At 44.4% G+C, this 13,306-nt stretch overlaps 1 protein-coding gene across 8 annotated transcripts in view; it reads right to left on the bottom strand.

Moving 5' to 3' along the window:
* Positions 1–339: 339 nt before the first annotated feature.
* Positions 340–13,306, bottom strand: part of ntng2a (netrin g2a) — a 35,889-nt gene continuing 22,922 nt past the window's right edge. For 4 of the 8 annotated variants that reach the window (XM_055511536.1, XM_055511538.1, XM_029160967.3 and 1 more), the window contains 2 exons: positions 5,187–5,210; positions 3,689–4,695 (listed from right to left, as the gene is read on the bottom strand). In XM_055511536.1, coding sequence (XP_055367511.1) covers positions 3,821–4,695; positions 5,187–5,210 — 899 coding nt within the window. In that variant the 3' untranslated portion in view covers positions 3,689–3,820. Of the gene's footprint in view, positions 1,002–1,073; positions 1,164–1,269; positions 1,414–1,576; positions 1,745–2,054; positions 2,130–2,309; positions 3,051–3,305; positions 4,696–5,186; positions 5,211–13,306 lie in introns of those variants that run through there. The other 4 variants (XM_055511539.1, XM_055511537.1, XM_055511540.1 and 1 more) reach the window with 4 other exon arrangements.

A 13,306-nucleotide genomic window follows, 5' to 3' on the forward strand; every position in this document is an offset into this window, starting at 1 on the left:
TAAAGGGGACGGAGGGGGAGCCCCTTAGGTGACAGCGAGGTGCATCTCTGGGAGTTCCGGCCAGGTCTTTTAGGGGGGGCATATAGAAATGTGTGTTGGCGGGAGTCTGTGTGTGTGTGTAAAGTGTTGGCGAAGAGATGTGCTGTTGTCAAATTGTAGGCCAACAATAAACCAGCCTTGTTGCAGTTCACCCGGGGTTATGGTGTGTGTGTTTGGCAACTGGCATCCTCCCTCGAGGCAACTGTTACTTCGCTGAAGGCGTCGTGTCAGCAGAGCTCCAAGCTCCACGTTCCAGGTCTTTGGGGTTAGCTAAGGTGGAATCAGTAAACGCTCCAATATACAGTGGTCACCTTCTCACGAATATTGAGGGGTTTATGAATGAAAAGATGGTTTATGGGTAACATGGTCCAAACAGAACACAGCACTGTCAATAATCACAAGGTGATAGTTAAACCTGTGTTCTTAGCGGAGCCTGGGGGACAATCTTGATCTTTGCTTGACTCATGAGTCTCTGCAGCGCAAACAAACAGCGCTGTTTTATCGATGTAACTGAGTCACAGTCTGCTCTCAGGTCATTAAACAGAACCCAAAAATAATTAGAACCCAAATCACGTTGGGGAGGAAAGAATGATGTGAAACATTACACAACACCTTTGCTAAATGATTATTAACATGACTGTGACAGCTGAGCTGCTTTTTGCAGGTTCCACTCGTCGTTTAGCGTTTATGCATTTACATAATAGATGATCTCCTAAAATGTCAAGCCCAACTTCACTTAAGAATGTTTTCAGATTATACTTGCAGACGTTAGGATGTGTATACAAGATGAAGTCTTTATAGTTTACACGAGGTCTGTCTGTCCAAGGAGGTTCAGCAGCAGATTAATGTGATTAGGCTTAGAGTCAGCAGGTAAAGACCTGAAGTAAGAGTTAAAGCAGAGTCCCCAGCATTGTCAAGGCAACTACTTGTTTTTAGACAGATGCTCTTCTCGCAGAAAAAACCTATGAATAAAGGAAAACACCGTCAGACATGTCGACATCTAAGGTGTGAAATAATCAGGTAAGGTGTTTAACCTGTGAAATTGTCTGGACAGACACAGCGTTGGAAGTCAATGCATGTTCCTCCATTTTGACAAACCAAACGCTCCTCATCACAGACGTTCTCTGAGGGATGACATAATTTGTTTCATATTAGTAACAAATGAGTGCAGGACAATTGTCCAGTAGTTCTGGAGTAACAGGACTCAGAGGCCTCGCCCACTCAGTGTACCTGTGCAGCTGACCTCGCCACCTCTCCAGGTGTATCCAGGTAAACATTGATCACAGCGCCGCCCAGTGGCACCATCCTTACACTGACAGCGACCAGAGTCTGAGCAGTGAGGGAAGAGTGAGCCGTCCGGGTCACAGTTACATTCTGACAAAGACAAAGGTTCAGAACTGCTAAATGGTTCTTTTCTTCTTCATCAGCCTAGAAATTGTTTTTTTACAACTTCACACTTATACGTTGAACACAACAGGAGGAGCTGACATTTCCTCAGCGTCTCTTACAGAGTTTCAGGATTTGACGTGTTACTGACCTACACATGCATTCTCATCATCCAAGGGCAGTGAAGTGTTCCTGTAGAACCCAAGGCGACAGTACTGGCAATTCTGCCCTCGAGTGTTGTGTTTACAGCTCACACATGTGATCACACTGATGAAGTCGATGTAGCTGCATCGGTTGGAGTGGCCGTTACATTCACAGTCTGAGTAAAAGAATTCCATAAATGAATACACCTGTCATCTGCAGAGATGATCGATACTCAGACAAACCTATTATAAGGCAAACATATTTCAATATCACATTTTTAGTAACTCATGTCAAGTTACAGCACAGAAAAACTCTTCCCAATGTTTGACTCCACCCATACATCCACATACAGGACCCTCAGTCAAGTGAGTCCCCAGGTGATGTGAACAACACACGGCAGTAGAGGAGGTTGGCTGGATCATTGTTAGCGCAGGTCAGACGGCAGATCACAGTATTGGGGGAGTATTCTTTGTATATAGTCTTACCCTGGAAGCTGACGTAGGCGATTTTGGACAGTTGACTGAACTTTGGTCCTCCTGGAATCAGAATCTTCTGCGTCACTTCAGACAAAACAAGATTTGTAACCATCACAGCAGACTGGTACCTAATAGTCCTACTAGCGACCAGGGAGGTCAAAGCAGATGATCTACCTATTGGAGCAACTAGAACAACACTAGTAGGGGACTCCTGACTACTCTACTACCAGAGCATAGGTCTGCCACTTTTTCTGTATATTGTACCTTTTTTCTCAAAGCCTTTTGTATCTTCCCCTTTAATTTCCTGTTTTATTTCTTCTTTAGCTGCTTTATTTGCTTCTTCTTTAGTTTCCTTATTTGATTTATTTATAGTTTCTTTATCTATTTCCTTTCTAGTTTCCTGTTTTATTTCTTCTTTAGTTTCCTGTTTTGCGTCTTCTTTAGTTTCCTCATTTGTTTCTTTTTTAGTTTCCTCATTTCTTTCTTTTTTACTTTCTTCATCTGTTTCGTTTTTGGTTTCCTCATTTGTTTCGCTTTTGGTTTCCTCATCTGTTTCGTTTTTGGTTTCCTCATTTGTTTCACTTTTGGTTTCCTGTTTTGCTTCTTCTTTAGTTTCCTTATTTGATTTTTTTATAGTTTCTTTGTTTGTTTCTTCTTTAGTTTCCTCATTTTTTTCTTCTTTAGTTTTCTGATTTGATTTCTTTATCGATTCCTGTTTTGTTTCTTCTTTTGTTTTCTCTATAAATTCAGGTTCTGTTTCCTGTTTAATTTCCTTGGTTGACTCCTCTTTAGTTTCTATTGTTTCTTCTTTACTTTTCTTTTTCTCTGATTCAGTTTCCTCTGTTGCTTTCTTTTGCATTTCCTCTGTTGTTTGTTCTTTAGTGTCCACATTGGTTTTGTCTGTTACAGGTAGTCCTTTTTTGAGTTTGTTTTCAGTTTGGTCTTCAGCTTCCTGTGTTTCAACTGTTGTTTTCTTTAGAGTCTCTGCTTTCTCTTCAGTTTTGTCTATGGTGTCAGCAACGGTTGATTTTTGGAAAGAGGAGGAAAGAGAATTCCGTTTAAGTTAAAACGTGTAGAGGTGCTGATTTTCTCAACCATCTCGGGTTACTTTAGGGTAGTGTAAGCACGGCAGTAATATATTACAGTGATTCCATTACACAGAATCTGTTTTAACTATGCATTTACAGAAAAAAAGTGCAACTGATATTAACCACCAGAGCAGATAATTCTTAATCAGACAGTCAGAGCAGTCAGAGGTACCTTTCTCTTGTTTTTGTTCTTCTTGTTCAGACGTTGTGTTTTCACCAGACACTGGAGCTGAATCTAGTCCTGTTGATTCTACTCCAGGATTTTTCCCTCTCCTTGTGTCAGGTCTTTCTAAACTGTAATCCAGTTCAGGATAACGCAAATCTGATCCAGGGACATTCGTAGATCCAGGATCATTTGGATTCATTTGTCTAGAAATATATCCCACATCTGGTCCAGAATTCGACTGAGGGCCTGCTGAATTTGTTTCTTCTGGAAAAGGGAAGGTGAAGTCCACAGGAGCTAAATCACCCACAGGGTCCGACCCCTCTACTACTGTGGAGCCTGTATTTGGTCCAGCATCACCTTCTTCCAATCTTTCAGATGGAGGCAATAAGAACTCTACAGGAAAATTAGGCTCTGGATCAGGTAAAAGTTCCTCTATTGGATAGTCTAGAACTCTAGAGGAGGGCTCTGCTGAAAAATCATCTATACGTATAGGAGATAGCGGTACCTCTGGAAGTGGTACATCAGGAGGAGCTATTTCTAGAGGAAAGTAAAACTGGAGAAGGTACATCAGGACGAGGAAATACCTCAAGAGAAGTTGCAGCAGGAGGTGGAAGAGTGAGAGTTAACATATTCACCAATGTATCGGGACGAACATCAAAGTAAGTTTTAACAAATCTTGCTGTAGGTGGAACATCTTCCATCTGAATAGGGAATGATCCATTAAGTGGAGTATCTCCAGCTGGGGTCTGATTGGTTGTTGGGTTAATTTCTGGAATGGTTGTTAGAGGTGGTTGGGATGTCCACGATGGAGTACGATCAGAAAAAAGTGTAGTACTGGTTTTTAGATTGGTACTATCACTCTTAGAGCGTGTGGCATTTGGGCTCAGGTCAGGTGAGGAGGTGGAGTCAAAGGGTGGAGTCACTTGGCCAGAAATGGATACCTCAAATTGAGTACTAGAGCCTATGATACTGGGGTTATTCATACTGGTGAAACTATTGGGTCTTGAAATACTATTTTTGGTACTGGGAGCGGTGATTTCAGGTACTGGGGGTGGTTGTTTGGTTAGAGTGTCTACAGTCCCTAGTTCTGGACTTCTGGAAAAAGTCATGTCTGCTTTAGCTCCTGCTGTTATGCTAAAGTTTGGAAAAACATTGGAATCAGAACTGACAGTACTCCCAATGTAAGTAGTGGCTGTGTCTGTCACAGTAGGAGGAATTTCTCTACTCCTGAAGACAGCATCAGATGACAGGGTGTACATGAAAATATTTGTAATAGGAAGTTCAGTAGTGGCCACAGTGGTACTGTCAGTGCTACTAGTAGCCGTAGTAATGTCAGCTGTGCTGTCTGGTGAGGGGGAAGGTCTGTCAGATGGTGCTGAGTTAGAGTCACCAGCCGCTGTCAGAGAAGAAGAGTTATGTCATTAGGTTTAGGCTCAGGTTTCTCTACAGACACTGAACATTAAACACCAAGGGTAAGGAGGCCCACAGACCCAGCCAGACCCTTAGATTGCATTTCACAGTGCTTCAAACTTTATTCACATTAACAAATAGCCAATTTGTTTGTTTGTCTGTTGTAATTTTTAGTTTAGTTTTGGGTCTGACCTTGATGTCTGAAACCTGGATGATGGATGAGAAACATGAACCTGCTGCATTCCAAGGTTGATGTTTAGTAGAGCTCTAACTAGCTCAAACCATACTGATCAAAGGAGACAGAACAGTCGTAGCGCACAGGCTGCTCCGCTGTGCTACTTGTTTAGACTTACTGTAAGTAATGACTCCTGTGACAAAACAAAACTGCTGATGTAATAACTGACACTGACTTGAAAGTAAAAGAACTGGAGCAATGGATTGGACAGACCAAAAGGTAAACAGGTCAGTGACACTTACTGGCTGCTGGTTCTGCTGCTTCACCTGTAAAACACAAACAAATGAAGGTGACAGGTCAGATTCAGATCATTTTACCTATTGCTGCCTTGAATATCTGACCTCACTCGATCTTACCTGATTCTGTCTCCTGAAGAACAACTAAAATAGATTTTAGACTGAGTCAGCATATGGACTGAATTTAGGGTCGTATTACATTTGTGCATCTGTAATCATATGCATGCGTGTGTGACAAATTTAAGTAAAATAACATGACTCGAATTTGACTCAACAATCCGACTGGTTAACGAACAAGGAAGTTGTCACAGTTGTTTTACATACTGTAGCACAACAGATCCTGAAAGCTCAACAAGCAGCACACAGCAACAAACAAATTGACTGACTGATGACTTTAATTATTTTTTTAATTTAATGGTCACAGACATGACGGCTCATATTGATGTATATGAAGTGTGACCTTACGCAAAACTGTTTTTTCTGTGAGACATTAATGCGGCATGTTACCTTGACAGTCTATGGGCAAAACCATGCTATGTAATGGTGCAGCGTGGAGTCGAGGTGCATATATTCCAGTAACGAGGGGTTGGCTGACTGACGGTAAGCGTATCGCATCACTTCCAGTTACTGAGGTTTGTTGCTGCTACGTGTGTATGGCGTAAATCTCCACTTTTTTCTAAATATTATCACCTTATAGTTGGTAGCGAAGCTAAAAACAAGCTTGTAATACTTAAGCATTCATTATTTTCATTAAATGTCCTGCTAATCTTCACAGTTATCAACTGTTTTTTCTGCTATCGTAGCAGCTACAGTAGCTTAACTTTCCTGCTATGGCTTCCCCCTGTTCCTCTCCTTCTCGCTCTGTTCAGTGCTTGGTGTATTTTATGTTCAGCTTTACTCCTTTAGTGATAGTAATGGTATCTGTAATAAGCGTAAGAAACGTAGCTATAGACAGGCTATATACAAGACTATACAAGTTACAAACAAATCAAAGAGGAGTGACTTACCAGAATTTAATAAACATCAAAATGGTTCCTCTTACAAAAAAAGTAACAGTAAGCTAATAAAGTGTGGTTTATTAAATATTACATATCTCTTATCTAAATCCTTGTTAAATAACTTAATAAATGACAATCAAATAGATCTGTTCTGTCTCACTGAAACCTGGCTGTAGCTGGATGAATATGTTAGTTTCAGTGATTTGACTCCAATGAGTCACATCAACTATCATGTTTCTAGTAGTACAGGTCAAGGTGGAAGAGTAGCAGCAATTTATAACTCAGATTTTTTAATTACTCCTGAACCCAAACATTGTTATAACTCATTTGAGAGCCTCACTTTGAATTAAGCCTTATCCAACAAAGGCTGCAGGACCTGGTGGAATTAGCCCAAGGGTGCTGAAAGTCTGTGCTTCCCAGCTACTGTATGTGGTGTCCTCCGACACATCTTCAACCTGAGCCTGCAGCTGGAGAGTGTTCCTATTTGGACCTCAATTTTCCTAAATTTTCCAGAACATATCCATCTGCATGTTTATGTTAGAGAGCTTGGCTAAAGCATTGAAGCAGATCTTCCAGGAGGTGGCACCGGGTCAGGAGGTGGAACAGAGGTTAGTCAATCTACCAGTCCAGGGTCCCGACGAGGAACCAATGCAGTTGGGCCGCGCCCTCTTGTCAGGTGCCGAGAAGAGGAGACGGTGCACATGGGGATTATGCCTGTATTGTGGGGCATTACGCCGCGGGCTATCCGCTAAAGGATCAGGCTCACCATTCAAACAGAGGCTGGTGGTGAGCCGAACTGCGATGTGTAATGCCTCTGCACACTCTCTACCCACAGTCACCTTGATGTCTGGCACCAACTCCAGTCAGCAGGCAGTACTGATCGATTCAGGTGCGGATGCAAGTCTCATGGACACAAAGCTGGCGGAGAGATTGAGGGTTGCCATGCTGCTTCTCGCCTCAGCGCTGGATGGACGTCGACTTTGGAAAGTGATCCACCACACCAGATCTGTCACAATGGTATTCTCTGATTCACACACTGAACAGATTAATAAGAATAAGAATAATAAGAAAACCTTTAATAGTCCCGCAGTGGGGAAATTACATCTCACAACAGCAGTACAGATGAGCGAGAATACAGGTACAGAACAGTATGTGTTGGCAGAGTACAAAGCAGTACAGTACAGTTAGAGTGAGTATGAGGTCATTGCAGGGTTATTGCACAGAAATGGGTACAAGATTTGTACCAGTAACAATATACATGATTGTTCACAGATTTACACAAATATTGTGCAGAGCAGGTTGCTATATAAACCACTGATGCAGTGGGTGAGTGACTGTAGTGGGGACGTGGTCAACAGTTCTGATTGTACAGTCTGACAGCAGCAGGTAGGAAGGATCTACGATACCTCTCCTTCACACAGCGAGGGTGGATCAGTCTGCTACTGAAGCTGCTCTCCAGAGCAGACAGTGAGTCCTCCAGTGGGTGAGAGACCTGGTCCATGATGGATGTCAGTTTAGCCAGGACCCTTCTCTTACCCACCTCCTGCACCGTCTCCAGAGTGCAGCCCAGGACAGAGCTGGACTTCATGATGATCCTGTCCAGTCTTTTCCTGTCCCTCACTGTGATGCTGCTGCCCCAGCAGACCACACCGTACAGGATGGCTGATGCCACCACAGAGTCATAGAAGGTCTTCAGGAGTGGCCCCCTCACTCCAAAAGACCGCAGTCTCCTCAGCAGGTAGAGTCTGCTCTGACCCTTCCTGTATAGTGCATCCGTGTTATGAGTCCAGTCCAGTTTATTGTTCAGATGCACTCCCAGGTACTTAAGAGTAAGAGTCCACTCTCTCAATGTCCCTTCCCTGGATGTGCATCGGTGGTATGACAGCAGGCTGCTGTTTGCGGAAATCCACCACCATCTCCTTCGTTTTCCCTGCATTGATCAGGAGGTGATTCCGCTGGCACCAGTCCACAAAGTTCTGAGTGAGTCCTTTGTACTCTGCATCATCATCATCGGTGATCAGTCCGGCGATCGCAGAGTCATCAGAGAACTTCTGCAGAACACAGCTGTCCGTGTTGTGTCTGAAGTCTGACGTGTAGAGGGTGAAGAGGAAGGGGGCCAGTACAGTCCCCTGTGGGGCCCCCACACTGCAGGTCAGAGTGTCAGACACACAGTCCCTGGCTTTCACAAACTGAGGCCTGTTTGTGAGATAGTCCATAATCCACTCCGTCAGATGAAGGTCAACACCAGCCTCCTCCAGTTTGTGTTTCAGAAGCACCAGCTGGATGGTGTTGAAGACACCGGAGAAGTCAAAGAACATGATCCTCACAGTGCTGCCGGGCTTCTCTAGGTGGGAAAGAGAACGATGTAGGAGGAAGATGACGGCGTCGTCTACTCCTATGCTGTGTTGGTAGGCGAACTGCAACGGGTCCAGGTAGGTTCCCACCGCAGAGCGAAGGTGACCCAGAACCAGTCTCTCCAGTGTCTTCATCAGGTGTGATGTCAGAGCCACTGGTCTGAAGCTGCTGGGGTCTTGCGTGCGGTGTCTTGGGCACTGGTACCACGCAGGAGGTCTTCCAGAGCTGTGGTACCACCCTCAGCTTGAGGCTCTAGGTTGAAGACATGCTCCATAACTCCACACAGTTCGCCTGCACAGGACTTAAGGAGTCTGGAGCTGATGCCGTCTGGTCCAGCTGCTTTCCTGGCTTTGATCTTCCTGAGCTCACTTCTCACCTGGGTGCTGGAGAAGGATAGGGGTTGAGGGAGTGTCTCAGTGTGGTGTGAAGTGAGGGGTTGAGGGAGTGTCTCAGTGTGGTGTGAAGTGAGGGGGTGTTGTTGGGATGAGTCACCAGTCGTCAGGGCTGAGGGTAGAGGGCTTTGTGTAAAGGTGTGAAGGGCTGTGGGGGGTGGTAATCCAGTGGTATGAGGTGACAAAAGGTTTGGAGGCAGCTGCTGGGAGGTGTGAGTGGGTGCTTGGTCAAACCTATTAAAGTGTGAGTTCAGCTCGTTGACCCAGCTCAGGTCCCCCTCAGCCTGTGGGTGTGGAGCTTTGAAGCCTGAGATGGTTTTCAGGCACCTCCACACCTCACTGACATTGTTCTGCTGCAGCTGCTCCTCCATCTTCCTCCTGTAGCTGGACTTCCCCTCACAGATTTTCCTCCTCAGCTCCTTCTGCACCCTCCTCAGCTCCTCCCTATCCCCTGATTTAAATGCTCTCTTCTTCTCCTTTAGCAGAGCTTTAATATCAGGGGTGACCCACGGCTTGTTGTTGGTGAAGCACCGAACCTGCCTGGAGGGAACGGTGTTTTCACAGCAGAAGTTTATGTAGCCCGTTACAAAGTCTGTTATTGCGTTAATGTCCTCCCCATGTGGGTCGCAGAGCTCCGTCCACACAGTGGTGTTAAAACAGTCCCTGAGAGCCTCCTCGCTCTCAGCTGTCCACCTCTTCACTGTGCGGGGCACCACCGGCTGCCTGTGTATAACAGGTTTATACACAGGCAGGAGATGCAGGATGTTGTGGTCAGCTGTGCCCAGCGGTGGGAGGGAGGATACAGTGTAGGCCTCTTTGATGTTGGCGTAGAATAAGTCCAGGGTTTTATTGTCTCTTTATTGGTGGGGCAGGTCACATACTGGGTGTATGTAGGCAGAGCAGCTGAAGGAGGTGCATGGTTAAAGTCCCCAGAGATCAGGAAGAGGGCCTGTGGGTGCTGTGTTTGCAGCCTGCTGGTGACTGAGAGCAGGGTCTCAGAAGCTGTGTCAGCGTTAGCGGAGGGTGGGACGTACACAGCAATAATTATAACATGTGTGAACTCCCGTGGCAGGTAGAATGGCCTCATGCCCACCGCTAACAGCTCAATGTCTCTGTTACACAGCTTCATTTTACACCCTTCCTCTTACCGCTGTTCTCCGTTCTGTCCGCACATAGCAGATGAAAATTGTCCAGTGCGACAGTCGAGTCCGGGATGAGTGACGTCAGCCAGGTCTCCGTGAACAGCAGGACACTGCTCGTTCTGTACTCCGGCTGGTACCGTGTGAGCGCCGCGAGCTTGTCGATCTTGTTGGGGAGAGATCTCACGTTCCCCATGATGACGGAGGGGACAGCGGGCCTGAAGCGTCTCTTTTTCTCCCGTCGTAGTTTTCCGGCGTGGCGCCCACGTCGGGACTTCACCAGCACCTCAGCGGTGATCTTGTGTCTGTCTCTGGGCAGAACTACGGCGCTGCGCAGCGCGATCAGCTGCTCCGCGGTGTAAACAATGCGTGCTCTGACCCCAACGCACATCATAGCTTTAAAAAACAGCGTTTGTACTGCGCCAAACTTAGAAAAACTATATAAAAGCTGTGTACAGGTTGTGTACACTAATGCTACTAACAAAACACTAGAAAGGTAAACTTAAATAAGTGAAGAAAGTAATAAATAGAAGTAAGAGGAGCCGGCGCCGGAGAAAAAAAAAAAAAAAATCCTTGTTGTTCTTGTGTGTTGTCACCCTGTGGTTCTGGGACATACCTGGCTTCCACAATACCTGGTTGGACTCGAGAAATGCGGAGGTGGAGAAATGCAGGGGTGGAGAAGTGGAGCCCAAGCTTTTCCAACTCATAGTTTTCGTTGGTACAGACCCTGCTCCCCCCGGTTCATTGGAAACAGAGGATCACAAGTGGTTGCATTGAAAACCAGCAGGGCAGCTGCCCTCAACAAAATCGGTTTGAGACCCCTGTCTTAGATAAGAGCCCTCTTCTTCTTGTTCATTAGGGCTTTAAATACAGGAGTCAGCTTGGGCTTGTTGTTGGAGAAGCACCTGCAGACACCTGTGCTTGGTGAAAGTTGGGAGGGTAGATGAGAGCGATGTGTGTGTAGCGTCCACAAGTCCACAATTCCATATTCTACATATTGGACAGGTGATGTTAACTCTTTTCTGGTGAGACACTCTGCCCTGACCATCCCCAAGATAAGGATAACAAGGATGTTTTTCTCCTACAACAGGACTGTTGCTTAAAAACAACAACACACATATGGTTACAGAACTCCAAGTGCAAAATCAAAAGACCATGGATACATTTACTTTGACACTCATTTTAATCTTAACTCCCATCTTTGTTATCAGTAACCAGACTCCCAGGCTGTCCCATAACTTCTCTACCAAAACCCCCCAACTCCAGCTCCAACAAGCACCAGGAGACGGTGCTAAACCTGGAATGCAGACTAATAAAAACGGGAAAAAATTACTTCAGACCTGAAGTTCTAAATTGGACACACTGAAACCTTCAGGCATCATTAAACTGAAACTGTTATATTGGTTAGACAATTTGGTTCAATTTGATGTGACTTTAAATTCTGTAAGATGAGTTTTCATGAAGTTACAGTTTCCAGATTCATCACGTTCCTCGCTTATAAAGTTGAAATAAAGTTGTTGTGTTTTTCAGTTAATTTTGTACTCCATGCATACAGATGCAGCAGTTCATTATCGCTGATACTAGTCAACTTAAAGGCGCTGACCCTCTTCATACCAATGCCTTTCCAGCTGGTTATCAACATGCTAATGTGGCCACCCCCATTTTTAGTACAAATGATGCAATTCCAGGGTAAAACCAAAAGGTGGTGCATTGATCACAAAAACTTAGTGTCTAACCTTTATAATCAAGTACTAAGTAGAAACAGTTCTGAGAGCAGACCTAAGAACTGATTGTGTCATATCACACACTGTTAGGTAGAAAGACAGACAAGAGGCACCTCACAGTCTCCACTGAAAAGCTAAGAAATTGTAACTTAGTAAAATGTGAATTCATGTCAGAGCTGAGCATTGTATTTACTTAATTTATCATAGACAAGCATAAGAACAGCAGCTCAAGCTGCCACAGCTGCCAAACTACCTTCTGGAGGTTTATCAGTTACTGGGTGTCATTCTGCAATGTTTTCTGCTATTTCCTGTTTTATTTTTGTGACTTCCTGTTTAGTTCCAGTTCTGCCTTAGTTATTTCTGCTTGATTTTCGGTCATATGCTTCATCAGCTGTGTTAAATTGATCACTCCTCAACATTTGCTTGTTCTTCCCTATATTCAATTAAACTCCAGAAACTATGAGTTCTTTTTAATGCCCTAAGAGCTTTATTTCTTTCCTTTACTGCATAGCCACATTCATCTGTCCTTCAGGTAACCTCTTTCCGCTTCATTCATCCTTTACTTTGAGGAATTGCCTGATTGGCAGTTTCTACTAGTGCTATCTTTTTTTATCAATCGTTTCAATATCTTTATTCACGTTCATTTTACACATCTCCCTCTCACAAATATATGTAAACATTTCCCATCTCGCCCTACTAAACACCCACCTCCCTAATGCTTCCTTTTTCCGCTTATCATTTTCTAGTGGTGTGTAATTTATAGCTGCGGAATAAATTACACACCACTGGAAAATGATCACTGCCTAGTGATGTTTCTTCTACTACCTCCCACTTAAATTTCTAGACACAATCTTTAAGACTAGCACTGTCGTGTTTCCAGTGTGCACATCTAGTTCCCCTGCCATTATTTATACACAACATGCGTTTTTCCTCCAACAATTCCTCTATAACCTGCCCATTCACGTCGATTTTAATGCCTCCCCAGAGTGTGCTACTGTATGAGCATTAAAATCAACACACATCACCACCCTATCCACCACCCACTATCCATCCCTTCTATATGTGTTAAACCATCTAAGTGAAGTCTCCTAGAGGGATTGTAGAAATTAACAATCACTAATTTCCCCTCATCCGTTTATATCTCCACAACCACATATTTTTGCTCACTCCCTATACACGCTTCTTAAAATTACATGTCTTTAATAAGCATAGCACACACCCCTCCAACACCCTCCTCCCTACCACACCTGACAGAATCATAACCACATATCAGAAATTCTAAATGTGGCCTCAACCACGTCTCCTGAACACAAACCACATCCGGTTTTAGTGGCAAGTCATCTATATATTTTTATAATTCTTGTCCGTTAGCCAGTAAACGTCTCGCATTCCATTTCAGCAAGAGAATCATTATCAAGATTATCCAGCCCCCGACTGTTCCTGACTTGTCTGGAGGCTGAGGTTGTGTATTACCTCAAGTCAATCCTCTGATGTCAAGATGATGGGCCGCTACTTTAA

The sequence above is a fragment of the Betta splendens genome, chromosome 9 (assembly GCF_900634795.4).
Source record: "Betta splendens chromosome 9, fBetSpl5.4, whole genome shotgun sequence".
Taxonomy (NCBI): domain Eukaryota; kingdom Metazoa; phylum Chordata; class Actinopteri; order Anabantiformes; family Osphronemidae; genus Betta; species Betta splendens.